This window comes from Brassica rapa, chromosome A06, assembly GCF_000309985.2.
Source record: "Brassica rapa cultivar Chiifu-401-42 chromosome A06, CAAS_Brap_v3.01, whole genome shotgun sequence".
Taxonomy (NCBI): Eukaryota; Viridiplantae; Streptophyta; class Magnoliopsida; order Brassicales; family Brassicaceae; genus Brassica; species Brassica rapa.
The window spans coordinates 2,868,899-2,896,741 of NC_024800.2; the positions used below are offsets into that span (position 1 = coordinate 2,868,899).

General features: G+C 37.2%; 2 protein-coding genes across 2 annotated transcripts in view; both read left to right on the forward strand.

Annotated features, from left to right (window-relative positions):
• LOC103871499 overlaps nt 1-27,449 on the forward strand; it is a 67,242-nt gene extending 39,793 nt beyond the window's left edge. The window contains exon 62 of the mRNA XM_033272728.1: nt 27,210-27,449. The gene's annotated coding sequence lies outside the window, so the exon portion shown is untranslated. The remainder of the gene's footprint in view (nt 1-27,209) is intronic.
• Nucleotides 296-27,484, forward strand: LOC103871498. Its single transcript, XM_009149751.3, has 62 exons — nt 296-544; nt 987-1,068; nt 1,286-1,389; nt 3,765-3,854; nt 3,946-3,993; nt 4,117-4,167; nt 4,396-4,499; nt 4,658-4,766; nt 5,219-5,320; nt 5,437-5,634; nt 5,865-6,022; nt 6,219-6,377; nt 6,694-6,786; nt 6,928-7,282; nt 7,412-7,525; nt 8,013-8,108; nt 8,286-8,353; nt 8,567-8,687; nt 8,763-8,984; nt 9,071-9,298; nt 9,369-9,478; nt 9,618-9,714; nt 9,974-10,069; nt 10,164-10,319; nt 10,396-10,464; nt 10,825-11,289; nt 11,378-11,698; nt 11,943-12,074; nt 12,145-12,258; nt 12,373-12,557; nt 12,826-12,934; nt 13,031-13,174; nt 13,362-13,637; nt 13,742-14,413; nt 14,630-14,836; nt 15,722-15,825; nt 16,201-16,496; nt 16,623-16,707; nt 17,149-17,850; nt 17,958-18,276; nt 18,454-18,612; nt 18,691-18,854; nt 18,929-19,109; nt 19,190-19,459; nt 19,553-19,759; nt 20,033-20,087; nt 20,269-20,399; nt 20,491-21,423; nt 21,507-21,583; nt 21,969-22,407; nt 22,601-22,687; nt 23,035-23,190; nt 23,269-23,453; nt 23,798-24,334; nt 24,517-24,837; nt 24,931-25,057; nt 25,274-25,495; nt 25,649-26,005; nt 26,122-26,280; nt 26,414-26,701; nt 26,837-27,032; nt 27,210-27,484. Exons 1-61 carry the CDS (start codon nt 530-532, stop codon nt 26,975-26,977), a joined length of 12,372 nt encoding a protein of 4,123 aa, XP_009147999.2. The 5' UTR covers nt 296-529; the 3' UTR covers nt 26,978-27,032; nt 27,210-27,484.
• Nucleotides 27,485-27,843: the final 359 nt, after the last annotated feature.

Sequence of the window (27,843 nt, forward strand, 5' to 3'; positions counted from 1 at the left end):
CTAATTCATATATTCTTGGAAACATAAATGAAACAATGATTTCGAAGAGGATAAATTTTTTTTTTTTTTTTTTTTTAAATATAGAAGAGGATAAATTTACCACATACAAAATGATGAGTTGCATACTTGCACGTAATTTAAAATCAGATTCTGGTTTCATATAAGAAGTTTTGAAGAATCGCGAGATTTATAAAATATTGGGGCTCAAAAGGAAAATTTAGGTAATGTTGCTTTAATTTTAAATTAAATTAAAAGTGTATTGACCGGAAAAAATTAAGAAAATATATAAAGCAAATCGTAAGGACCTGAAAAATCTTATCCCAAACTCTCTCTATCGCTTCCTCTCGACTCTCTTTGCTTACATCGATCGCTGGGTTTGTTTGATTTGGAATTCAAGATCGTGTTCCCTCTCTTCAATGTTGAGTCGGTTCGTTTCTCGGATCTCGATGATCCTCGATTCTCTAAACCACGCGTGAAGAAGACGACCTTACCATTTTTCGCTCCCTCCCTTAGCTAATTTCTCGCCGCCATGTTCGAAGCTCATGTAAGACCATCTCCAATGCTAAACTATAATTTTCTCTATATTTCATTTTAAAATAGAATAATTCTATTATAAAGTGGGATTTGCTGGTTCACTCTATAATAGAGTTACTCTATAATATAGTGAAATATAGAGAAATATAGAGTATTCTTGTTTTTCATTCTATATTTGGAGTAAAAAAAATAAGATTACTCTATATTTCACTATATTATAGAGTAACTCTATTATAAAGTTAACCATTGGAGTAAATTTAATTCTATAATAGAGAAAAAAATAGAGTTTCCAGCCCTTTCTATTTCGATGTTCGAATCGTAGATGCTGCTGGAGAACTAATTAGTTGATATTTTGAATTAAGATTTGAATGTAACTGATGAACAGTTCCATGTCCAGCTTAATTGGTGAAATGGAGTATCTATTAATTGCAGTCTTACAACTTGGTATACAGGTACTACATCTGCTTCGGAGGTATCTGGGTGAATATGTGCATGGACTCTCCACAGAGGCTCTGCGGATTAGTTTCTGGAAAGGTTGGCATATCTTTTTATAATAATTTTATATCTAGGGAGTATTTACAATTCTTATGTGCAAAGACTGCTCATGATTTAGTTATCTCGAATACGAAGTAGTTTGTTTACTGGTTACTGGTGATATTGACACATGTAGAGATGTAATCCCTTGGCTTTGTAGTCAGTTGTTTAACTTTGGTTCTTCCCATTATTGATGTTGAGCTTTACTGCTTTTCAGGGGATGTTGTTCTTAAAGATTTGAAGTTAAAGGCGGAGGCTTTGAATTCACTGAAACTCCCTGTCACTGTCAAATCCGGTTTTGTCGGAACCATTACTTTAAAGGTTGCTAGTTTTCTTCTTCTCTTTGTGGATTTTTTTTTTGATGTTTTTTGTTCAGACCACTCTTACCATTTATACGGTAAACTGATATAAGCATGTTTCTTTCTGGAAAGTTTGGTTACTTGAGCTTGGATTGAAAATCCTTGCCGGAGTTACTTGCATCATATTTCTTCACATGCTAATTCCTATATATGCTTACTAAAGTACTTTGAGGATCTAGAGAGAGGAAAAACCACTTATTGATGACTTAGCTAAGCTTACATGACCAGAAATGCATGCATGTGTGATGCTCTTATGCAATGATGTACAATAGCAATGCTGGGAATTGATATGGTTTAGTTTATTGACATGTTTGTTGGTAAAAGTGAAGAGAGTGAATTTTTTTAGCCTTTTTCACATGAATTATTGAACTGTAAGGCTATTAGCAGTGTTGAAGGAGTTATGAGCTAGAAAAATGTGGTATGAAATTTTTTTATTGTGAACGTGATATCAGTTATAGGCAAAAATGCTTTAATAGAGGGAAGTCCCATATGATTTAATTGGGCTACATTTTCTGTTAATCAAGTATTTACAACTCTTTGAATAATATGTGGACTTTTTAAAAGTAGATATGCGTATGATTCTGTTTGTAGTTTTGGTTTTTGTTTTTTCAAAATCTATTTTTCATCCAATCAAGATTTTCAAATAATAGATTTCCTAAAATGTAGGGAAACTAGTTTTTTTTTCTTTCAAATAACTGTTTTCTTAACACAAAATCCCAAAACAAGTTTTCATGGGGTTTTCTACTTATGATGGTTTCTATTTTTTTTTCTTTTGTTTATTCTTTTTCTATATTTACCCATTAATATAGGAAAAATAAATAAAATGCTAATTAATATAAAAAATAAGGTTTTGTAAGATTCAAATCTGTGTTTTATTGTCACAGGGCGTCTACTATTCATAGGCTGTCAAGAAAAAATAAATTTGAGGATGTAAAATAAATAGTATATACACTTTTTTGGTCAAAATAGTATATACATAAGCATGAATTTTATGTCTATGCTAATTGAAACTAACATTAAATGTAATAAGATTAGTGCAGTTTGAATGATATATATTCTACCTAATAAAATCAATCTTTTTTCTAATAAATTGATTGTCATAAAATTTATTTTGCTTTACTATAGTGAACTACACAATAACTCATATACAATTTTAAACTTATCAGTAAAATAAATTTCATAATTCAAAATTAACAATTAAAATAATACGTAAATATTACTGTTAATAAATTTTGTATTATTTAGAAAAATTAATTTTCAGCATTTTACTATTTCATGCCTATAAACTAGGCCTGGGACTTTTATCTGAGATCCGGATATCCGGAGGGGCCAAATCCGAATCTGGATAATAAAATGTTGGATCCGTCAAAGCCGGATCCAAATATCTTGATTTTTTAGTCCGGATATATCCATAAGTTTTATTAATAACTATTTCAAAATAGTAATATCTATATATAAAAATTAATTTTATTTAATATATTTTTATTAATTATTATAATAGTATATATAAATTTTGTAATATTATACATAAAATAATTATACATGTAAATTTTATATAATTTTTGTAATATTTTTAAATTATTGTTAATATTTTATATATAATAACATTATTTATTTATTTATTTCAAGGATTCAAATCCGGATCTAGATATCTACAATTTTTAGAAGGATATCTGACACCCGGATATCCGAAAACTCGGATATCCGAGAATCCGAATCCAGATAAGGATAGTAAAATTATGGATCGGCCGGATAAGGATCTGGATACCTTAAAATTGCCTAGATACCCGATCCCTCCCAAGCCTACTATAAACTATAACCAATATAATACTTAGTATATAAGGACATTTTTTAAAAAAATTGTCAATAAAATAAAACTAATTATTAAAATTAGTTTTATGTAAAGTTAAGTCAAGTTCTTAAAAATAATAGACAACTTCTAAAATTAAATAAATTACTAATGAAAACTTTAGAGAAAAAGAAAAATATACAGAAATTTCAAAATTAAATAAATACAAATATCAAAAACCTGAGTCGAAAATCACCGTTCATGTTTTTGAACAAAACTAAAAGCCAAAAACTAAAATCTAAAATCTAAAAACTAGAAACTAAAAGCCAAAACCAAAAGCTAAAATCTAAGTAAACAATTAACAATCATCACTTGAAGCTTTTGATACGAAGTCAACTGTCATGGATATTACCAGTCAGGGTGATACCCTCCCTGGTTTCTAAACGTAGACTTGTATTAGCAAATGTTATTTTTGTTAGCAAACTCTAGTAATTATGGCTAGGTAGCATATCTAGAACTTGACAGTGACTAACAAACCTTTGTTTCAGGTCCCTTGGAAAAGTTTAGGAAAAGAGCCAGTCATTGTTTTGATCGACCGTGTCTTTGTGCTTGCTTATCCTGCCCCTGATGGCCGAACAGTTAAGGCATTGTCTTGGATTTTGTGTTGTCTCGCCTTTAAGCTTTTTACTTTGGTTGGTACCAACTTTGCTTAAACTATTTACATACTAGGAGGAGCACAGGGAAAAGCTTTTAGAAACCAAGCTTCAGCAGATCGAGGTATTAAATTTTTCTGGCTGATGCATACTTCTGAATACAATCGATATGAGTTTTCGGTCTTTTAATGTACAAGATAAACGTTGATGTTTTCTTATTTATCATTCTCGTGTTTGCTACAAATAGGAAGCAGAATCGGCAACTCTTGAAGCAAGAGCAAAATCTAAGCTGGGAAGTGTATGCTTCTGAACTCAACTTATTTTGTAATTTTTATATCGTTCTTATTTTCTTTTTACGGGTTATCTGTTTGAGTGACGTGGAACTTTCCTGATCAGATTAGAAGATTCCTTATGATCTTTTACGAAGGATATATATGCCCTCCTTGTACTAGATAAATGTTTTTCTCATATGCTAATTATGTTATATGTTATAACTTGTAGCTCTTTTATGCTTGGTTCTTTGCAGCCTCCAGCAGGAAATTCTTGGCTAGGTTCGCGTATTGCCACAATTATTGGCAACCTTAAAGTATCCATCAGCAATGTACATATTAGATACGAGGATTCTACCAGGTTTGTGGCTGTTGGCCTTTTTTTATTTTCCATGTTCTGCTTTTATAGCCACATCTAGCTTTTGTGTTCTTTAGTAATGTCATTGTTGGTGTTTATTGGACACGACTCAGACGTACATGCTAATCAATTTTTTCGTATTTCAACAATATATGATCCAGTAATCCAGGGCATCCCTTTGCTTCGGGCATCACCTTGGCCAGCCTCGCAACTGTTACAATGTATGAGGAAGGAAATGAGACATTTGACACAAGTGGTGCTTTGGATAAAGTGCGTATAGTGAGCTTTGTTTTCTTTCTTTTCTATTATCAATTAGGCGGAGCAGTTGAAACTTGAAAGTTGACAAAAACATTGTGTTTCAAAGTTTCGAATATTTCCCATTTTATGGTCTCTCATATACGAAGTTCAAGCCCCTTTTCCAAGAGGCTTGAAATACGATAGACCATCGATTAGACTTTTTAAAGGAAATGTCGTTTGTTTCACATGAGAGAATGAGGTAGTAGTTTTTAATTGATTCGTAGTTCAAAAAATATTTTTAATTGTTCATTTGTCTCTATTCAGTTAGTTAGTTTCTCTGATGTTTGTGCTCGATTAGAGTGCGTTTCATAGTTGATACTTTGTTACAAGGTCTGTTGGTTGAAAACTAAGTGTGCTGAATGATAATTATACTACTTATTGACTTGTACAGACACAATTAGGCTAACGCATGGTCTCTGTCACAGTCATTGCAGCTTGAAAGGCTTGCTCTGTATCATGATTCTAATAGCTCTCCCTGGGAAATAGAGAAGCAATGGAACGATATTAGTACCGAGGAGTGGGTTAAGGTTTGTTCTTGTCCACCTTTTACTTGGTGATTATTTTGTGTTTTGCGTCAAATTATTAGTCAAGTCAAATGTTCCTTGAGGTTTTATGTATTTAACTACTGGCTGTCTTCGTTCAGATGTTTGAAGATGGCATAAAGGAGAAAACTGAGCATAACCTAAAGTCGAAATGGGCCTTAAATCGTCGATATCTATTGTCCCCTATCAATGGATCTCTTAAGTATCACCGGTTAGGAAATCAGGAGAGAAATAATCAGGAGACTCCATTTGAAAGAGCGTCAGTTAACATAAATGATGTTAACGTGACAATCACAGAGGTACCATTTTCTGTACTTTTTATTGTTGTTTCAATTTTTTTCTGGGCAAATGTTTCTCGTTTTCTTCCAGGGGTAGCTGTAATATTTTCCATCGAGTTTTGGTTTCTTCTGTCCATCTTTGTACTTCTGAGACCCGTTAGAGTTTGATACTGCGTCTGCTTAGTGATTTTTGTTTTTGAGGTGCTGGACTTAAGTCACTTGTATGTTGTCTACCATGTTTCCCTTACCAGGAACAATATCACGATTGGATAAAGCTAGTCGAAGTTGTTTCAAGATACAAAACATATATTGAGATTTCACATTTAAGGCCCGTGGTTCCTGTTTCAGAGGCTCCACGTTTGTGGTGGCGCTTTGCTGCTCAAGCTAGTTTGCAACAAAAGAGACTATGGTACGTGCTCGTTTCATTTATATCTCCCTTGCAGGATTTTACTGACAGACTAGGAAAAGAAACATCATTTATCTAGAAAATCTATTTTGTTTTTTAGTCTTGCATAGTTGATCATCTTCTAGGAAAGTATACTGCATTCTATATGTGGAATGATGTTGTATTTTGATCTGTCTTTCATATACTGACCCCATTTCAGCTATCGATTTTCCTGGGATAGAATCCATCACCTTTGCCAGTTACGTCGGCGTTATATTCAGCTGTATACCAACTTTCTCCAGCAGTCATCAAATGCTAATAACCCAGAGATGAGAGAAATCGAAAGGGACCTTGATTCCAAAGTGATTCTTTTGTGGAGGTAATAATTATATCCTCACATTTTGAGTGGAAAGCATCAATCTTGTGGTGTATACCACCGGAATCCATCTCGAAGACACTTGATCTCTGGATTGATTTGGCTATTGTCATGACAATGGTCAAGTTCCAAATATACTGAAAGTTTATAGACATATTTGACTTACTGTTTGATTACATAGTCTTATTATACCACTTTTTCTCAGAAGAAGTTCAAGCTTTGCCATTCTTCCTCGTTGTTTTCATTGGGATTCTTAATGGCACTGTGCTGTCTATGTGCTTTTCCTCCTTCCGACTTATCTGACCATGTGCTGTAATAGGTTGATTGCACATGCAAAGGTAGAATCTGTGAAGTCAAAAGAAGCAGCAGAGCAGAGAAAGCTAAAAAAGAGCGGTTGGTTCTCATTTAATTGGTTAGTGGATTCTGGTGCTTCCTTCTGAATATGGTTGTCTTGCTTTTTGGCTTTTCAAATTCTTATCGTAACAATGAATGCAACATCACAGCCAGATTCCATATTTTTTAATTAATATTTGTCGTTACTATCTCCATGAAGGCGGACAGAAGCTGAAGATGAGCCTGAGGTCGATAGTGTGGCTGAGGGATCGAAATCGGTGGAGGAAGGATTGACTAAAGAAGAATGGAAGGCCATAAATAAGTTACTGAGTCATCAGCCAGACGAAGACATGAATTTGTATTCAGGAAAAGACATGCAAAATATGACTCACTTTCTTGCAACGGTATCAATTGGTCAAGGAGCCGCTAGGATTGTTGATGTAAACCAAACTGAGGTGCTGTGTGGTAGGTTTGAGCAGCTCGATGTGACGACAAAGTTCAGACATCGAAGTACTCAGTGTGATGTATCACTGAGGTTCTATGGCTTATCTGCACCAGAAGGTTCCCTTGCACAGGTTTGTTTTCAAATTTCACCTTATGACCAGGGTCACAAACCCCTGTGATAAGATTCTGTATTCCTGTCTATAAATGAAGATTTGACCTTTCCCTGCTCCCCTCTGTGTGTCATGCTGCTGTCTTTGAAGAGTGTATCCAGTGAGGGAAAGACAAATGCCTTGATGGCTAGTTTTGTGAAATCTCCAATTGGAGAGAACATTGATTGGAGACTATCAGCAACGATATCCCCTTGCGCCGCTACGGTAATCAGTTCATATATGTGTGCTCTTGAAACATAGGTATTTAGGACCTTATAAAAAACGTCTCGAATATATAGCAGCGTCTTTGGATAGTAAATTTTCTGGACCTTATAAAACGTTTTTGGAGATTAAAACTCCTTTTTGGAAATATGGATGGATATACACACACATATATATATATATATATATATATATATATATATATAATATAGTATTGTTATAATTTTAAACTACGAAGTACTAGTAACTCTCATGTGCATATGGTTTTCTTAGTTTGGAATTTTAATGTAACCAGAGATGCGCTTCTCAAACATTTAACATCAGCGATGGATGCTTTAGTGTACTAAATTCAGTTACTGCCAAAGGAGCACTAACAATCTTAATTCAGAACAGATGATGATTTTTTGGCGGATTAGATAACTTGGTTCTGGGGATAGCACAAGTTGTTCATTTTAAATCTTGAGCACAATTGGTAATTTTCGTACTGCAGATCTGGACTGAAAGTTATGATCGTGTATTGGAATTTGTGAAGCGAAGTTGCGCAGTTAGCCCTACTGTTGCACTAGAAACTGCTGCTGCGCTTCAGGTACTGTTCTAATGTTCAGTGCACTTTTTATTACAAGAATTTATTGCATATGCGTTAAGGTGACAATAAGACGTGTACCCTTACGCAAATCCTTAGTCATAGATTTCTGTATGTTTACTATCCCGCAGACTTTTAGGCTTTAGCATTTATTTTTATTTTCACCGTTCTTTATTACAGATGAAACTAGAGGAAGTGACTCGACGGGCTCAAGAACAACTTCAAATAGTGTTGGAGGAGCAAAGCAGGTTAGAACAATTTAAACTTGGATCTCTCTTTACCATTGTCCCTTATATCAGAGTTGGACCATTTGGTGATGACTAAAGCGAGATGCTGTTTGCATAGAACAAAAGCTAAATTATTGTAGTCTGTTCGAATTTGGATATCTAAATATTTTATCAGTTCGGACAGGTAGCAAAATTTTCACCGGATTCCTTAATGCTTTTCCTTTGATTTCTCAGATTTGCTCTTGACATTGATCTTGATGCTCCAAAAGTGAGAATCCCTTTGAGGGCTTCAAGATCGTCCAAGTGCAGTAGCCATTTCCTTTTGGATTTTGGTAATTTTACGCTAACCACCATGGTAAGTTTCCAGACTTGCTATACGACTTTAGTAGTGGTTCTCTTCTGTTTTCTTATACTTCTTGTACAAGTGCAGGATACTTGGTCTGAGGAGCAAAGGCAAAACTTATATTCTCGGTTCTGCATTTCCGGAAGAGATATTGCCGCTTTCTTTACCGACTGTGGATCTGACAACCGTGGTTGCAGTTTACTCATGGAAGATTTCACTAATCAGCCAATGTTGTCTCCCATTCTAGAGAAAGCGGACAACGTTTATTCCCTTATTGAGAGGTGTGGAATGGCAGTTATTGTTGATCAGGTATTTACCTTGTGCGACATTTCTATTCATGTGTCAATTGCTAAAACGAGGCATTTCTACTGACACGCATATATATCTTCTTGAAGATCAAAGTACCTCACCCAAGTTTTCCATCCACAAGAATTTCCATCCAAGTGCCAAATATTGGTGTTCATTTCTCGCCAACAAGATATATGAGGATCATGCAACTGTCCGACATCTTGTATGGTGCTATGAAAACCTACAGTCAAGCTCCTGTTGATGACACTCCGGATGGAATCCAACCTTGGAGTCCTGCAGATCTTGCTAGTGACGCTAAAATCTTAGTTTGGAAGGTATGTTTAAGTACTTTTCAAGCTTGATTTATCTTTGTTGGCTTTGACTGTATGAAATCTATTGTTTCAGGGAATTGGTAACTCTGTTGCTACTTGGCAGCCTTGTCACCTTGTTTTTTCTGGTTTATATCTGTATGCATTTGAATCAGAGAGGTCACCTGATTATCAACGTTATTTATGGTTTGTGCTATTCTCCACTCATTATTTTGTTTCATGTACCCCTCTCTTTTTTTTGTACTTTCGAGTTACTCTTCCTGCAACAAAGTTTTTTTGCATGTGTTAAGAGAAGACGGTTAAGTTAGTAACTTTGTATGTGCAGCATGGCTGGCAGGCAAGTATTCGAGGTTCCGCCCGCAAATGTTGGTGGTTCACTAAACTGCCTTGCTGTCGGTCTTAGGGGAACGAATCTTAAAAAGGTAAGCTAAGCTGCCTGATTGTAAACAATAGGAGTCATAAAAGAACCGGCAAATCTATGAGTCCAGCGTTAAAATATACTCCTAATTGGGTATGCCTGCTTAGTCTTGAATCGGTACCTACCTGAAATAAGATGGTTGAGAGTGTTGATGATTCTCTGGACAAAAAGCCAGCTCACATATATTCCTTTACAGCGGCTTTCCTTGCTGTATTCTTATATGTATTTTCCATTAAAAATCATGGATCTCATGCATTCTTCAGGCCCTGGAATCTTCTAGCACCTGGATCATAGAGTTTCAGGGGGAGGAGAAGGCAGCATGGCTGAGAGGACTTATCGAAGCTTCCTATCGAGCTTCTGTATATTTATAAAATCTCATTCACCTTTTTTCTGGGTTTTTCTTTCTGCATTGGTTGTGTCTGGTTGATGCTGAAAAATCTTGTCCGTTTGTAGGCTCCTCTGTCGGGGGATGTACTTGGTCATACAAGTGATGGTGATGGTGACTTCCATGAACCTCAGACCGGGAATTCGAAAGCTGCTGATCTTGTTATTAATGGTGCTTTAGTTGAGACGAAGTTGTACTTGTACGGGAATGTTAGCTGTGATCAGGTCTCCACATATTTTTATACCAGAACTTTCATAGTTCTTATTTTAACTTGGATTTTGAAATCCTAATCTCCTGCAGATCAAGGATGAATGTGATGAGCAGCTTGAAGAGGTTCTGCTTCTCAAAGTTCTTGCTACGGGAGGAAAGGTTTGTGTTTGTTGGACATACTAAGCTGATACTGAAGTTGTGTGTATGAGGCTTACTGGGTGTGCAAAGCTTAGAAAACCTAACACCATGATATTTAGTTTCTGATTAAAATGATATTTATATCATTAAGCCTGGCTAAGATAATGATTATGTGACGGAAACTACAAACAGAACCACGGCATTGTTCATAAAGGTTGATTAAATGATTAAATTCTTCTCGTACCGTTCGCTAAATCAGGTTGCATTTTTTAGGAACGCCACTTGTGAAGATGTCCGTTTGGATATTTTTATTTCTTCTACTTATACGGTTGATATACAATATACTAGTTTGATAGAGGCAGATTTGTGTTTACTCTGCAGGTCAATATGAGAAGTTCAGAGAGTGGCTTAACCGTTAGGACGAAGTTGCACTCTCTGCAAATCAAAGATGAACTTCAGCAGCAGCAGTCAGGCAGTCCTCAGTATTTGGCTAACTCTGTCCTGAAGAACGAAGACATACAAGACTCACCAAGATGTGATTCTTATGACAAAGAGATGTCTGTAAGACATGCAGATGATGAAGATGCCTTTACTGATGCTTTGGCAGAGTTTCTGTCTCCTACAGAACCAGGTACTCCGGATATGGATATGATTCAGGGCAGCATGCTGATAGACTATGATGAACATTTAGGAGTCGAGGATGCTGAAAAAGATACATCTCAGGGAAAAGGCCTTTGCGATGAGGTATTTTATGAGGTGCAGGATGGTGAATTTTCTGATTTCGTATCAGTTGTTTTCTTGACGAGGAACTCCAGCTCCCCCGATTATAATGGAACCGACACACATGTATGTAATCTAAGACCATGTGAGGTTAGCTTACTGTAGCAAATATACCTTCTCGACTTCGCTAAGTTCTGCTTGAAATCAATTTCAGATGAGCATTCGCATGTCAAAACTGGAGTTCTTTTGCAGCAGACCGACTGTAGTTGCTCTAATTGGTTTTGGATTTGACTTGAGCGCTGCAACATATGTGGAAAATGATAAAGATGTCAACACTGTGGCGTTTGAGAAATCTGATATGGAGAAAGACACAAATGATGAAGGTGGACGCATTGAAGGATTACTTGGATACGGCAAGGACCGTGTAGTGTTTTACCTGAACATGAATGTTGATAGTGTGACTGTGTTTCTCAACAAGGAGGATGGTTCTCAGCTTGCCATGTTTGTACAGGAACGATTTGTGTTGGACATCAAGGTAATAAATATTGGCCTGAGGCATCTTATTGAACGTATTTGATTTTGTATCTAGCTACTCTTAATCATGGCCCCATACCAGAGGACAAGAAAACCAGTTTGTTAATGATTCTATCGAAACTGAGTTTCTAAAAGTTAGATCTGCAGTTGGTTCTCTACCTAAATGTTATAAGCAAAGCGAATCAGTTTCATTGAAAGTCTGTTTTAGTTAACTTTTTTTTGGTTAAATTTGTTAATTTTTCAAGGTTCACCCGAGCTCTCTTTCAATAGAAGGGACCCTAGGTAATTTTAAACTCTGTGACAAGTCGTTAGACTCTGGAAACTGCTGGAGTTGGCTCTGTGACATACGTGATCCTGGTGTTGAGTCTCTTATCAAGGTAAAATGCTGACGACCTTATCTTGCTTGTTTTTGTCGTGAATCTGCTCACTTCCTCTTTTACTCTGCAGTTCAAATTCAATTCATATAGTGCTGGCGATGATGACTATGAAGGATATGATTATAGCTTATCTGGTACACTGTCAGCTGTCCGCATCGTATTCCTCTACAGATTTGTTCAAGAGGTGCCAGGATCAATAACCTTTTCTTACCCAGTTCATTTAAAGTGCAAAGGAAACTTAAATGCTCTTCTGTGGACATCATTTTATTATTGACCAAACCAATGAAATGGTTTTCAGATTACAGCGTACTTCATGGGACTTGCCACTCCTCATACAGAAGAAGTCGTTAAGCTTGTTGACAAAGTGGGAGGCTTTGAGTGGCTAATCCAGAAATATGAGATGGATGGTGCTACTGCGCTGAAACTAGACCTTTCGTTAGACACTCCAATAATTGTTGTTCCTAAAGATTCTCTGAGCAAAGAGTAAGTATAAATGATGCGGTTTATTATTTGATATGTCCTATGCTATCAGTCACGTATTAGGTATGTCAACACTTCGGTTACATAGCTCTCTAACGGTAGTCTAGTAGTTGCCATCAAAATTATTTGCGTAATATAGTCTTTATCCTGTAGCTCTAAAGAAAGCTTGAGGTCTGCAACATATTACCTTTTGTTACTGAATCTCTAAAAGATTTACTTTAATCTTTCTCTGCACGTTGGTAAAATCTCAACACACTTCTATTGGCTGCAGTTACATACAACTTGACCTTGGTCAGCTGGAGGTATCAAATGAAATAAGCTGGCATGGGTGTCCGGAGAAAGATCCTAGTGCTGTACGTGTAGATGTTCTTCATGCAAAGGTTCGTATATATTAGAATAAACATGAAACACTTTTGTTTAACGTATGGATGAAAACACTACCCTGCTGATTGTTTCTATTGTCTTTTTGTTGTAAGATTCTTGGACTTAACATGTCAGTAGGCATAAATGGTTCAATCGGGAAACCAATGATACATGAAGGCCAAGGATTGGACATTTTTGTACGGCGCAGCCTACGAGATGTTTTTAAGAAAGTACCAACACTTTCAATTGAGATCAAGGTATTGGATTTCTTCTTCTCTATACGTTCAAAGAACCCAAATATTTAGTTTTGGCGTCAAGAACCGATCTCTAAACTAAATAAGTTTGTATGTTTTTTGTCTTGGCTTCCTGATATTGATAGATTAGTGATGACTATACTTATAAACGTTATTATTGTAAAAGGATAGCTTGCTGTTTGCCGTGCAGATTGATTTCTTGCATGGTGTGATGTCTGACAAAGAATATGATATTATTGTAAGTTGCACAACCATGAATTTGTTTGAGGAGCCAAAGCTACCTCCAGATTTCCGTGGTAATAGTTCTGGCCCCAAAGATCAAATGCGGATGCTGGTTGACAAAGTGAACCTGAATAGTCAGACGATAATGTCACGTACAGTAACCATACTGGCCGTTGATATCAATTATGCTCTTCTTGAGTTGCGTAATAGTGTTAATGAAGAGTCACCGTTAGCTCATGTTGCGGTACGTACTTCTGAGCATGATCATTCTATTTTCTTGTAGATTTCGCCCCTAAGAAATGTACCAGATATCTAAAAACCAATTTGCCATTTACTTTGATTTAACAGCTTGAAGGATTATGGGTATCCTACAGGATGACGTCACTATCTGAGACAGATTTGTATGTCTGGGTTCCTAAAGTTTCTGTTCTAGACATCCGTCCTAACACAAAGCCTGAAATACGGCTGATGCTTGGCTCATCGGTTGATGCATCCAAGCAAGCTTCTTCTGAATCTTTACCCTTTTCCCTTAATAAGGGAAGTTTTAAGCGGGCCAACTCTAGGGCAGTTCTTGATTTTGACGCACCATGTTCAACGATGTTGCTGATGGATTATAGATGGCGAGCGTCCTCTCAGTCATGTGTTTTACGGGTTCAACAACCTCGTATCCTTGCTGTTCCTGACTTCCTCCTTGCGGTTGGTGAATTTTTTGTTCCAGCTTTACGTGCAATAACAGGAAGAGACGAAACATTGGATCCAACAAATGATCCAATCACTAGATGTAGTGGCATAGTTCTCTCTGAGGCTCTCTATAAACAGATAGAAGATGTCGTGCACTTGTCCCCATGTAGACAGTTAGTAGCAGATTCACCGGGGGTTGATGAGTATACTTATGATGGATGTGGAAAGGTAATCTCGTTGAGTGAACAAGGAGAGAAGGATTTAAACTCGGGAAGATTAGAACCTATCATAATTGTTGGGCATGGAAAAACGTTGCGGTTCGTGAATGTAAAAATTAAGGTAGAAACTCTTTTCTCTTTATATATAATAATATTAGATACATCCTTTTGTAATTTTAAAATAATCACTTGGTAGAGTGAATTTCTTTTCCGAGCGCTTATAGCGTGAAGCGGAGAAGGATTCTTTGTTTTGTTGTAATTACTGCTTCACATTCTCTTTTTCCAAGATTCTTAATTTTGCTAACTGCTTCTTTTCTGTTTTTTTCTTCTGTGGCAGAGTGGGTCGCGTCTGAGCAAGTGCATTTACTTGAGTGACGATAGCAGCTGCTTATTTTCCCCAGAAGATGGTGTTGATATCTCAATGTTAGAAAATGCCAAATCTAATTCTGAGAATGTGCTGAGCAATGCGTACAAACCATCAGATGTCTCAGATATTCGTCAATCCGATTTGAAGTCTGGCCAGTGTTTTACCTTTGAAGCTCAGGTAGGTTTCCTAGAGCCTTTCTTTTTACCTGTTTATATAGTTTTGAGCGCATAGTTTATAGCTATTTTATTGCGTTCTATTTGATCGAAAACTACTAGACTTTACATTTGTTCTCTCTTACTTATTTTAGATCATTATTCCTTAATTCTGGTGTTTCTTTGATGTTCTTTCTTGGCTCATAAGATTTGTTTTAGAGAAAAAGACTAGGATAGCACCAAACCAAGTTTTTGTTTCCAAAGTAGCAGTCAAAGCTCAAAGTCACAAAAATAGGTTTTATTATAGAGGTAAATATACACTTATATCCCTTGGGTTAATTAATCCAAACCTTAGGTTTTAGAGTTAAGGGTTGAGGTTTTGGATTAGGGTTTAAAATTTTATAAAAAAAAATACTAAAATAAAAAATAAAAAATTTAAAAACAGTTTCAAAAAATATTTTTAAATTATAAAAAGAAAATTTGAAAAAAAATAAAAAAATTTCAAAAAAAAATTTCAAAAAAAAATTATAAAAATTTCGAATCTGAAAACATATAATCTGAAACTATAAAAAAAAATCATTTTTTTTATTTTTATATTATTTATATTTTTATTTATTTAATTTTAAACTAAGGGTATTAAGGATATTTTACCCTTTAATGAATGTCATTTTTGTGATTTTCTCCTTCTAGTGCCATTTTTGAGACATAAACTTCAAAATGTGCTATTATTCACAATTATCCTTTGTTTTATGTGGAGGGTTCCGCAACTTCTTTCAGCGGCCATCTTTCATAAGTTCTCAATTACTGTCCTAGCTGATTAATGAAACTGGATTTTTTTTTGTTTTGCTGTATTTGTCAATTTCATAGGTTTTTGCTGTATTTGTCAATATCATAACTTGTTTTTGCACAGGTTGTTGCTCCCGAGTTCACATTCTTTGATGGTACAAAATCCTCCCTGGATGACTCCTCTGCTGTAGAAAAGCTTTTGCGAGTTAAATTGGATTTTAATTTTATGTAAGTGCAGCTTTGTCCAAATCTAAGTATCAGTGATTAACCTAGCACGCAGTGTCAGGAAACAAACGTCTTTCGTCGTTTACATGGATCAACATCTCTCGGTTTGGTTTACAGATTCTGTAATGTTGGCGACAAAAAAAAAAAAGTATCAGTGATTAATGTTTATCAACATTTTGTCATACATGAAAGTTCTGAACAGTTAGGTCTGAGCACATTTTACAACACAATATTTCCCTAATACAAATACGTTTGCTTGACGTCGACTCCATCTTGCCTATGACGTTGACAACAAGCTTTTTTTTTTCTTCCTTTGTTGTGAACGGATCTAAAGTTTTTGTTACATTGTTGATATATTTTTGCTATTGTTTTCAACAGGTACGCCTCAAAAGAAAATGACATTTGGGTTCGGGCCTTGCTTAAGAACCTGGTGGTTGAAACTGGTTCTGGTCTTATCATTCTTGATCCAGTCGATATTTCTGGGGGCTACACTTCTGTCAAAGAGAAAACAACTATGTACTTGACGTCAACTGACATATACATGCACCTTTCCTTGAGTGCTCTATCCCTTCTGCTGAATCTGCAGAGCCAAGTAACTGGAGCCTTACAATCTGGAAATGCTATTCCGTTAGCTTCATGCACCAACTTCCACAGGATTTGGGTTTCACCGAAAGGTATGGCATCAGTTACGTTAGGTGCATTTTTTTAGTCTGGCCACATGATCTATTATTTCTCTACCTTGTAACCGACTGTATCAGATAATTACACTATTGACTATTTCCTTTTGGGGATGCGCGCAGAAAATGGTCCCGGTAACAACCTCACAATTTGGAGGCCGCAGGCTCCTTCGAACTATGTCATATTGGGAGACTGTGTGACATCAAGGTAATATTATTAGTGCTTATCTGGTTACATGTATATCTTGATGTTACATATAGTTTGCTTTGATATTTTCATCCGCACAACAGAGCTTTCAATGATTATAGTAAATGTTTTGTGTATCTAATATACTCAACCAAAATAATTCTCTTGGGGGATAAAATTCTTGTTTCATCCTGAATGTGTGTGTTCAGTCATCAATAGCATTGAACTCCGTCCATAAAATTCATGGCAAATCATTTCCGTAACAGAAATAACCAAGCTCTTGTCGTATTGGAGCTTTAACGTAACGGATGCTTGGGTGTAACATGCAGCCTCTTTTTCATTTGATATGTGCCAGTGCTTACAATTGCTTAAGAAGTGCTCACTTCAGTGTACATATGTTTTCTTCTTCTAGAAGGTAAAGCTGCATTATGATATTAAATCCCTTTAAAATTTTCCTTTCAGGGCAATTCCTCCTACACAAGCAGTAATGGCAGTAAGTAATACATATGGGCGCGTGCGGAAGCCGATTGGATTTAATTGTATCGGCCTGTTCTCTGTTATTCAAGGTTTAAAAGAGGGTAATGGTCAACATTCTCCTGATAGAAATGAGTGCTCCCTCTGGATGCCTGTAGCTCCTGCAGGATATACTGCTATGGGGTGTGTTGCAAATTTAGGAAGTGAGCCACCACCAGATCACATTGTTTATTGTCTAAGATCTGACCTTGTATCTTCCAGCAGTTTCTCTGAGTGCATATACACCGTCCCCTCCAGTTCATTAATTGAGTCTGGATTCAGCATGTGGCGCGCTGATAATGTTCTTGGATCATTCTATGCTCACTCCTCAACTGAGGCTCCCTCCAAACAATATAGTTGTGGCCTCAGTCATTGCCTTCTTTGGAATCCCCTTCAGTTGAAAACATATCCATTATGTGACCCATCATCTACAAATGGCTCTCAAAGCGAGCAAACAAATGATCAGACTGGAAATTCATCAGGCTGGGACGTACTCAGGTCTATTTCTAAGCCATCGAGTTATTATGTTTCAACTCCTAACTTTGAGAGAATCTGGTGGGACAAGGGTGGTGATCTTCGTAGACCTATCTCAATATGGAGGCCTGTACCACGTCCTGGTTTTGCCATATTGGGTGATAGCATAACTGAAGGGTTTGTAAATTTTTAATTTAAATTTTGGTCTTTATATTAGCCACAATGAAAGAACTGTTTTCTTACATTAATGTTAATAACCTATGATTTTCTTCTTCTCTCATTAGGTTGGAACCACCAGCACTTGGAATACTATTTAAAGCAGATGACTCTGAGATTGCTGCAAAACCTCTTCACTTCACTAAAGCCGCACATATTGTGGGGAAGGGCTTGGATGAAGTTTTCTGCTGGATTCCTGTTGCGCCTCCTGGCTATGTTTCTCTAGGATGCGTTATTTCTAAATTTGATGTGGAGCCACATGTGGATTCGTTCTGTTGTCCCAGGTTTGATCTTGTTAACCAGGCCAACATTTACGAAGCTTCTGTTTCAAGATCTTCAAGTTCAGAGTCTTCTCAATGCTGGAGCATTTGGAAAGTTGACAATCAGGTTGGACAACCTGTTTTAACCCTGATGTTTTGTCTCTTACTATGTGAATGCTTTGTATTGTCATCATTGAACTGTAGGAACTTCTGGGTTTTGTGAACCAGCTACTATCCATTTGCTTAAGTACCCACACTGTGAAAAGTATGTCCCAATCCTGATAGCTGCTGATATCTTGTGTAGGCATGCACTTTTCTTGCACGTTCTGATCTAAAAAGGCCTCCAATTCGGATGGCTTTCGCTATTGGAGAATCCGCAAAGCCGAAGACACAGGAAAATGTAAATGCAGAAATTAAGCTGAGATGCTTCTCTCTAACACTTCTAGACGGCTTACATGGGATGGTATGTTATGGTCAAATTTACTACCCAATTTGTTCAAACGCAATGTTTACATCTCTATCCTGTTCTGAATTCTTCCAGATGACTCCTCTCTTTGACACAACTGTCACTAATATCAAGCTATCAACTCATGGTCGTCCTGAGGCCATGAATGCAGTACTCGTTGCCTCCGTCGCTGCTTCAACATTTAACCCACAGTTGGAAGCGTGGGAGCCTCTTCTGGAGCCATTTGATGGAATATTCAAGTAAATATAATAATGAGACTTAACTGGGAGATAAAACTGGAATAATATTTTGATTTCTCACTTTCGTTTTGAAGGTTGGAAACATATGATACTTCCTTGAGTCAATCATCGAAGCCAGGAAAACGCCTGCGAGTTGCTGCTACTAACATTTTGAACATAAATGTTAGTGCTGCAAACCTTGAAACTCTTGGTGACGCCGTTGTTTCATGGAGAAGGCAACTAGAACTTGAAGAAAGAGCGGCCAAAATGAAAGAGGTACCTTGTTCTTTAGTCTCTATTTCTTCGCGAAAACATATATTTTCTTCGTGAAAGTATATATGTCCGCTGTGGTGCAGGAATCAAGTGTCTCTCGTGAGAGTGGGGATCTTTCGGCCTTTTCAGCCCTTGACGAAGATGATTTTCAGACCATTGTGGTAGAGAATAAACTCGGCCGTGACATATATCTGAAAAAGCTGGAGGAGAACTCAGATGTAGTTGTAAAGTTGTGTCACGATGAAAATACTTCTGTGTGGGTTCCACCTCCAAGGTTCTCCAATAGGTTAAATGTTTCAGACAGTTCTAGGGAAGCACGCAATTACATGACTGTACAGATTTTGGAGGCTAAGGTACATATACGAAAGCATCCGTCATTGGAAATTTTTATTGTAGCGTATTAGAAAGCTTTATGGTTAAGATGGTACTTTCACTTTTTTGTGAAGGGTTTGCATATTGTCGATGATGGCAACAGTCACAATTTCTTTTGCACCCTGCGCCTCGTTGTTGATAGTCAGGGTGCAGAACCACAAAAGCTTTTTCCTCAAAGTGCTAGGACAAAGTGTGTAAAGCCTTCCACCGCAGTTGTTAATGACTTGATGGAATGCACCTCCAAGTGGAATGAACTTTTCATATTTGAAATCCCAAAGAAGGTAGTATATTAGGAAACGTTTAATTTTCTGCTTCCATTATTGATCATCTTCTCTGTTCCTTCAAACTTGTGGTATCACAAGCGATTTAGCCTAGAATTAACATTAGATTGGAACAGTATATAAAGCTAGTTGCTTCCCCGTGTTTTCTCTGACTCAGATGCCTAGTAGTACAAGCTATATCGTTTTGCAAAATTCCTTTTTGAAGTTAAAACAATTGTCATGATTTTGGAACTTATCTCATATTTGTAGTCTTTTTCGCTTTAATTGTTTTAGGGATTGGCCAGATTGGAGGTTGAAGTGACAAACCTTGCTGCTAAAGCCGGAAAAGGTTAAATTCAGTGACTTCTTCGGTTTATTTACTTCGACCTGTTTGTCATGCATAACCATCAATTAAGCTGTCCTTTTCTGTCTGTTTTATCATTCTTTTCTAGAGTGAATTGGCATTGTTTATTGTTCATTTGAGTAGATTGTCGGTCTGTTACATGAGAGTAAGCCATTAACTAATGCAGGAGAGGTGGTCGGGTCGCTTTCATTTCCTGTTGGACATGGGGAAAATACACTTAGAAAAGTAGCTTCAGTAAGGTCGCTGTATCAGTCAAGTGATGCTGAGAATATTAGTTCTTATACGCTTCAGAGAAAGGTTAGCTGTTTTTCATTTATATAAAGGTATTTTAACGTTTCTCAAGCTTCTCTAACATATGTTGCTTTCTCATTTGATAAATGATATGAAGAATGTCGAAGATATACATGACAACGGATGCTTGCTTGTCTCAACATCTTATTTCGAGAAGGCTACAGTCCCCAACACACTAAGAAATATGGAAAGTAAGGATTTTGTTGACAGAGACACTGGTTTCTGGATTGGAGTTCGGCCTGATGACTCATGGCATAGCATTCGCTCGCTGCTTCCGCTCTCTGTTGCTCCGAAATCACTACAAAACGATTTTATTGCAATGGAAGTTTCTATGAGAAACGGAAGAAAGCACGCAACATTCAGATGTTTAGCAACAGTTGCAAATGATTCAGATGTCAATTTAGAGGTATCCATATCATCTGATCAGAATATCTCTTCAGGAGCGAGCAATCATAACGCTTTGGTTGTCTGTGGATCGTCCTATGTTTTACCATGGGGATGTTTGTCAAAAGATAATGAACAGTGCCTACATGTCCGGCCAAGGGTTGACAATCTTTCTTATGCATGGGGTAGTTGCATCGCCGTGAGTTCTGGTTGTGGAAAAGATCAACCATTTGCTGATCAAGGTTTGCTTACTCGGCAGCAAACGTTCAAGCAAAGCAGCAGAGGATCTGCTTTTGCTTTGAAACTAAACCAGCTTGAGAAGAAAGATATGCTTTTCTGCTGCCAGCCCTCTACAGGGAGTAAGCCATTCTGGCTCAGCGTGGGAGCAGATGCGTCAGTTCTTCATACAGACCTTAATACACCTGTTTATGATTGGAAAATTTCTGTTAGTTCTCCTTTGAAGCTAGAAAATAGACTTCCTTGCCCAGTCAAATTCACAGTGTCGGAAAAAACAAAAGAAGGCACATATCTTGAGAGACAACATGGTGTAGTATCTTCAAGGGAGATTGCTCACGTATATTCAGCAGATATTCAGAGACCTGTGTATCTTACACTAGCTGTCCATGGTGGTTGGGCGTTGGAAAAGGTTGGCTTTGATAAACTACAGAAGAATCTACTCACATTGGAAAAAGTTCTCATTTCATTACTAAATCTGAATTTCTTTTGTAGGATCCCATTCCTGTTTTAGATCTATCTTCAAGTGACAGTGTGTCATCCTTTTGGTTCGTCCATCAACAGAGCAAAAGGTTTGTCACTCTTTCTTTTTCATTTCTCGTTCTTCCTGGAATTCTTAGTATTGTTAACTCCGCCTAATACGCCAGATACATGAATCTGTATTACGGCTCTTTACAGCTGTTTAAGAAAACAATGGTTAACAGCTGTTTTACGGCTCTTGACCAGAAAGGGTCACGTAACAAAATCGCATTTGTTCCAGAATATTATTTCATCAGTATCTCTTCTTAACTAACTAGTATCTTTGGGAGGAGCCAGTCCGTAGTTGAATTTCATTGAGGCCGTTATAATGTTGAGAATTATCAAATGTGGATGTTTTTTCTTTTTCTGTTATAACCCCGATACAATACATTCATGATAATATTTTGCCACATCATACTCTTTCTCTTGGCGTTTCAGGAGACTGCGTGTAAGTATAGAACGTGATGTTGGAGAAACCGGGGCTGCACCAAAGACTATAAGGTTCTTTGTACCATATTGGATTACAAATGATTCATATCTTCCTCTAGGCTATAGAGTGGTGGAGATTGAGCCATCAGAAAATGCGGAAGCTGGCTCCCCTTGTTTGTCTAGGGCCTCCAAATCTTTTAAGATAATTCCTGCATTTTCGATGGAGAGAAGACAACAGAGGAAAAATGTCCGAGTGCTTGAGGTTATCGAGGATACTAGTCCTTTGCCCAGCATGCTTTCTCCACAAGAATCAGCTGCTCGGAGTGGCGTCGTGCTGTTTCCATCTCAGAAGGATTCTTATGTTTCCCCACGAATTGGTATTGCTGTCGCAGCTCGGGATTCTGAGATCTACAGTCCTGGAATTTCTCTACTTGAACTTGAGAAGAAGGTGAGTTGCTAAATATTAAAAGATTTGTCTTAAAGCTAATGGCTTGAAATTGCTGGACTTTGCTTTATTGTACGAGAACCATTTCTGACACACTTCTGTATAAAGGATTTCCTCCTAGCTGTCGTCATTTTCTTTAATTGGTTGTGTGACTAGCAACTTTCTCTCCTTTCATTAACCACGAATTCTTTTCCAGGAACGCATAGATGTAAACGCTTTCTGCTCAGATGCCTCGTACTACAAGCTCTCAGCAGTATTGAATATGACATCGGACAGAACAAAGGTCAGATATCACTTCCGTGTGATTTTTCTGTTTTCTCATTGCTGTGGTATCTGTATAAATCACTTGTCTGAAGTCAAATTCGTGCTCATATACAGTGTTTTATTTGTTGGTGTCTATTTATTAAAGATGTTATTTGGGCGTGAAAACTCTTAGGGATTAGCTAGCTTGGCAAACAATACTTAGTTGGCCTTTGTTTTTCTCTCCTGTTTCCATAAAAAATGTACATGCTGCTGTTATATATTAGACTCCTCTCCCTGGTTTATTATATCAAGATAAACTAGAGGCGGATTATGTCCAGTCTGGAGTCCCACTTGTTATCTTACTCTCAGTTATACATTTGCTTTCAGGTTATTCATTTCCAGCCACACACCTTATTCATCAACAGGGTGGGTATGAGCATCTGTCTTCAACAATGTGATTGTCAGACAGAAGAATGGATTAATCCTTCTGATCCTCCAAAGCTCTTTGGATGGCAGTCTTCCACCCGGATTGAGTTGCTGAAAGTATGTGAAATACCTTCAGATTTCTGTATCTTAATTTTAATATGATTAATGTGCTTACGGCGGATGGGACATTTTCAGTTACGAGTGAAGGGATATAGGTGGAGCACACCATTCAGTGTCTTTAGTGAAGGTATAATGCGTGTCCCTGTCGGAAGAGAAGATGGGACTGAGCAATTGCAGCTAAGAGTACAAGTCAGAAGCGGGACAAAAAACTCACGTTACGAAGTTATTTTTAGGCCAGACTCTGTCTCCGGTCCTTATAGGTAAATTACACATGCCTCAACTGTCTTCCAGTTCCAGATGAGTTGTTTATTTTCTGATGTTACTTTACTGTTTAGTTGGATATTGATGGTACATTTTCTAGCTAAGATCATATTTGCATTTATGATTTAAAAACTTGCTGCCAAATCTTTTCTTTGAAACCCATTATCTGTTTGGTGAATCAAGTAATCCATGGAACCTGCATGAAATTATTTTAATACGATGATGCATCCTATTTACTGAATCCAAGTTTGTGTTCCCTCTACTATATTTACGTTTTTTTTTCCACGAAGCATATCTAACCTTTTCTTTTTGTATTCTATGTGATGTGAATCCATTCTCCTAGGATCGAGAACCGTTCCATGTTTCTTCCTATTCGGTATCGCCAAGTGGGTGGTGTCAGTGAATCTTGGCAATTTCTTCCTCCTAACGCAGCTGCTTCGTTTTATTGGGAAGATCTTGGTAGACGACATCTATTTGAACTTCTTGTTGATGGCAATGATCCTTCTAAATCGGAAAAATATGATATTGATAAGATTGGTGATCATCCACCACGAAGTGAGACTGGACCTACCAGACCCATACGAGTTACTATTGTGAAGGAAGACAAAAAGAACATTGTGAGAATCAGTGACTGGATGCCAGCAGTTGAACCTACGTCAAGCATAAGCAGAAGACTTCCAGCATCATCTTTGTCAGATTTATCTGGTGGGTCTCAGCAATCTCAACTTCTGGCCTCAGAAGAGTCTGAGTTTCATGTGATTGTTGAGCTCGCTGAGCTTGGAATCTCCGTAATCGATCATGCTCCGGAGGAAATATTGTACATGTCAGTGCAAAACCTCTTTGTGACATACTCAACCGGCTTGGGCTCTGGGCTTAGCAGGTGAGTTTATGGTTTTTAAGTTGTAGGCTTGTAGCTTTATTTTACAGAGCATTCTATTTCACCACTGCAGTTAGTCGGACCGTAAATTCATGTCTAATTCGACAATAGTGGTCACCGTCTTCACGCTTATCAGTTATAAAACCAAGCACGCTGGACTAATGTTGAACGCTAATTTTTTACAGGTTCAAGCTAAGGATGCAAGGTATACAAGTGGATAACCAATTACCGTTGGCTCCAATGCCGGTTCTGTTCAGACCACAGGAAACTGGAGATAACGCTGACTGCATTCTGAAATTTTCTGTTACTTTGCAATCGAATGCTGGTCTCGATCTCTGTGTCTACCCGTATATAGGTTTCCACGGACGTGAAAATACTGCCTTTCTGGTTAACATCCATGAACCTATAATCTGGCGCATTCATGAGATGATTCAGCAATCCAACTTGAGTAGACTATCCAATTCTGAGTCAATGGCTGTATCAGTTGATTCATTCATTCAACTCGGGTATGTACAGTCGGATTTTCTTATACATGTATATGCTAAATGAGTCCATTCATCGACACTTACCTATATGGTTACATCCTTCCAAAATTGCAGAGTTCTCGATATCTCAGAAGTTAGATTTAAAGTATCGATGGCAATGTCTCCAAGTCAAAGGCCGATGGGAGTGCTTGGCTTTTGGCCATCCCTGATGGCTGCTTTTGGGAATACAGAAAACATGCCGGTAAGTTTTCACGCGATTAGCCTACTAATTAGTTTATGACAATCCGTTTTTACTTTTTACTCATAGGATCACTAGAATGATCCTAGTCGACGAGTTTCAGAACTTGTAGAATTTGATTTGTCGATGTCCCAACTACTGGAAATACTGCACTTCCAGCCCAACCCAGCCGAATATTCGTATGTTTTTCTCTATTAATTTTTCATATTCTTGAAACAGGTACGCATAAGTGGAAGATTTAACGAGAACATATCCATGCGGCAAAGCACTATGATCGATAGTGCTATTAGGAACGTTAAGAAAGATCTCCTTGGCCAGCCTCTTCAGTTGCTCTCAGGTGTTGATATTATCGGCAATGCAAGCTGCGTTCTTGGCCATATGAGTCAAGGCATAGCTGCGTTGTCAATGGATAAAAAATTTATCCAAAGTCGACAGAGACAGGTTCGTTCATGGCTTTGATTTTGCTCCTGCATGTTGCTGTTTCATGTAACATAAAAAAATAAGTTGCTTTTCATCTGTTCACCTAATATGTGAAAAAAAATTCATTTGACGTTCCAGTGGCTTATGATACAAGTGATTTCTAACATTTGACAGGATAACAAAGGTGTTGAGGACTTTGGCGATATTATCAGAGAAGGAGGTGGAGCTTTAGCGAAAGGCTTGTGTAGCGGAGTCACAGGCATATTGACAAAGCCTCTCGAAGGTGCAAAATCTTCTGGTGTCGAAGGATTTGTCTCAGGTTTTGGGAAAGGAATTATCGGTGCTGCTGCCCAACCTGTGAGTGGAGCTCTGGATCTTCTGTCAAAGACCACTGAAGGTGCAAATGCCATGAGGATGAAGATAGCAGCAGCAATCACTTCAGATGAACAACTTCTTCGCCGGAGACTTCCACGAGCTGTTGGTGCTGATAGCCTGCTTCGTCCTTACAACGAATACAGAGCACAGGGGCAGGTACAAATTTGTACTCATGACTCTTTTCAAACTGTATTCCACTAGTGGTTTTTCTCCTGATGAGGAATGGATTTATTCGTGATGATGATTCATTCTTCTAACTTTTGCACTTACAGGTCATATTGCAGTTGGCAGAATCTGGATCATTCCTTGGCCAGGTTGACCTGTTCAAAGTACGTGGGAAATTTGCATTCACAGATGCTTATGAAAGTCATTTCATTCTACCAAAGGGAAAAGTTCTAATGATCACACATCGAAGAGTAATATTGCTACAAGTGAGTCACACAATAACCTCTTACTCTTCTCAGTATATGCATAAGGTCTATAATTTGGTCTAGTGTTCGTCCTCGGTATCTATCTAGCCAAGAAATCCTCTTTGACATTAGCAACATTTTATTTTATTTCCAGCAACCGTCCAACATAATGGGTCAAAGAAAATTCATCCCGGCCAAAGATGCGTGCTCTATACAGTGGGACGTTCTATGGACTGATCTTGTATTTATGGAACTGACTGAGGGGAAAAAGGACCAGCCTAACTCTCCACCTTCGCGGCTTATTCTCTATCTGAAATCAAAGCCAAATGATTCGAAGGAACAAGTCCGTGTTGTCAAATGCAGTCCCAACACGAAGCAGGCCCTTGATGTTTACTCAGCCATCGATACAACCATTAACTTGTACGGGCAAAATGATTCAAAGGTTAGTGTAGCTTCTTTTTTCTTTCACAATTAATTAACAATAATGTCACCCCTTGTTTTGTTACAAAAAAAAAAAAATAATGTCACCCCTTGTTTAAAACAAATTCAGAATATATGTTTTGGTTATTTGATTTAGGCATTGGTGAAAAACAAAGTGACAAGGCCGTATTCCCCGATATCTGAGAGTTCTTGGGCTGAAGGAGGTTCTCAACAAATGCCAGCTTCAGTTGCACCATCTTCAACCTTTGGCACAAGCCCAACGACCAGCTCAAGTTAAAATCAATCTTTAAGCTGCATCTTCTTGATCTGTCACCTTCTCGCCCGCCACCCTGGTAAATATTTTTTCCTGCTTCTTCCTCTGATCATTTCTCCATTTGCCTCTGAACATGTACTTCTGCCTGATGATTTTACTATAACACAAACACAATCTAATGGTTTCTATGCGTGTTTTTCGTTATTCAGTGTTCTCGTTCGAACACTAACAGACATGTTTTCGTTTGTGTTCTTAGGTGGGTGATATGAAACACAGCTTTGGTATAAAGACTTTTTCGTCGGGCTCAAGTTTTCTTTCTCGCGTAGGATTTTCGTAAATCATATCCGTAGAACCATATATGTGTGTGTATATATAAACCTCTGCAGTAAAGACTTTTCCAACAGTAAACTCGTGTTGATCAACACATGTATATCGAAGCTGCCTTGTATAATTTTTATTGTTTTTAGAGAATGTTGTCAAAAAGAACAAAAAAAAACTATACTATTATCTACAAAGATGATTTTACAACTCCGTTTCGTCTTTTCTTTTTAACTTTAAAAAATACAACTACAATAAATATCTATATTATTAAAACATTTTCATTGCTGTTTTTTTTAATAAAAAAACTCAATTTTACCCAAAGCTAGAAAGATTTTTTTATTTTATAAATGCATAACTTTGATATCATCATAAACATTTTAAACTGCTACATAGTTTTGCGAATAATAATTTATTTAGGTGAAAGAATGTTTTAAAAAGAGGTTAATCTACCGATTGAATATGATATTGTCATATTTAATTCATGGATCACCTCTTTTTAATATAATATCAACTATAATTAAAAAATTTATTTAAAACAGCATATTAATTTTTTTTGCTTTATGATAAAA

Coding starts and splice junctions, on each gene's coding strand:
- LOC103871498 (XM_009149751.3), top strand. Junction 6,378..6,693: donor AAAGTGATTCTTTTGTGGAG/GTAATAATTATA, acceptor GTGCTGTAATAG/GTTGATTGCACATGCAAAGG. Junction 19,460..19,552: donor TACAGATTTTGGAGGCTAAG/GTACATATACGA, acceptor TTTTTTGTGAAG/GGTTTGCATATTGTCGATGA.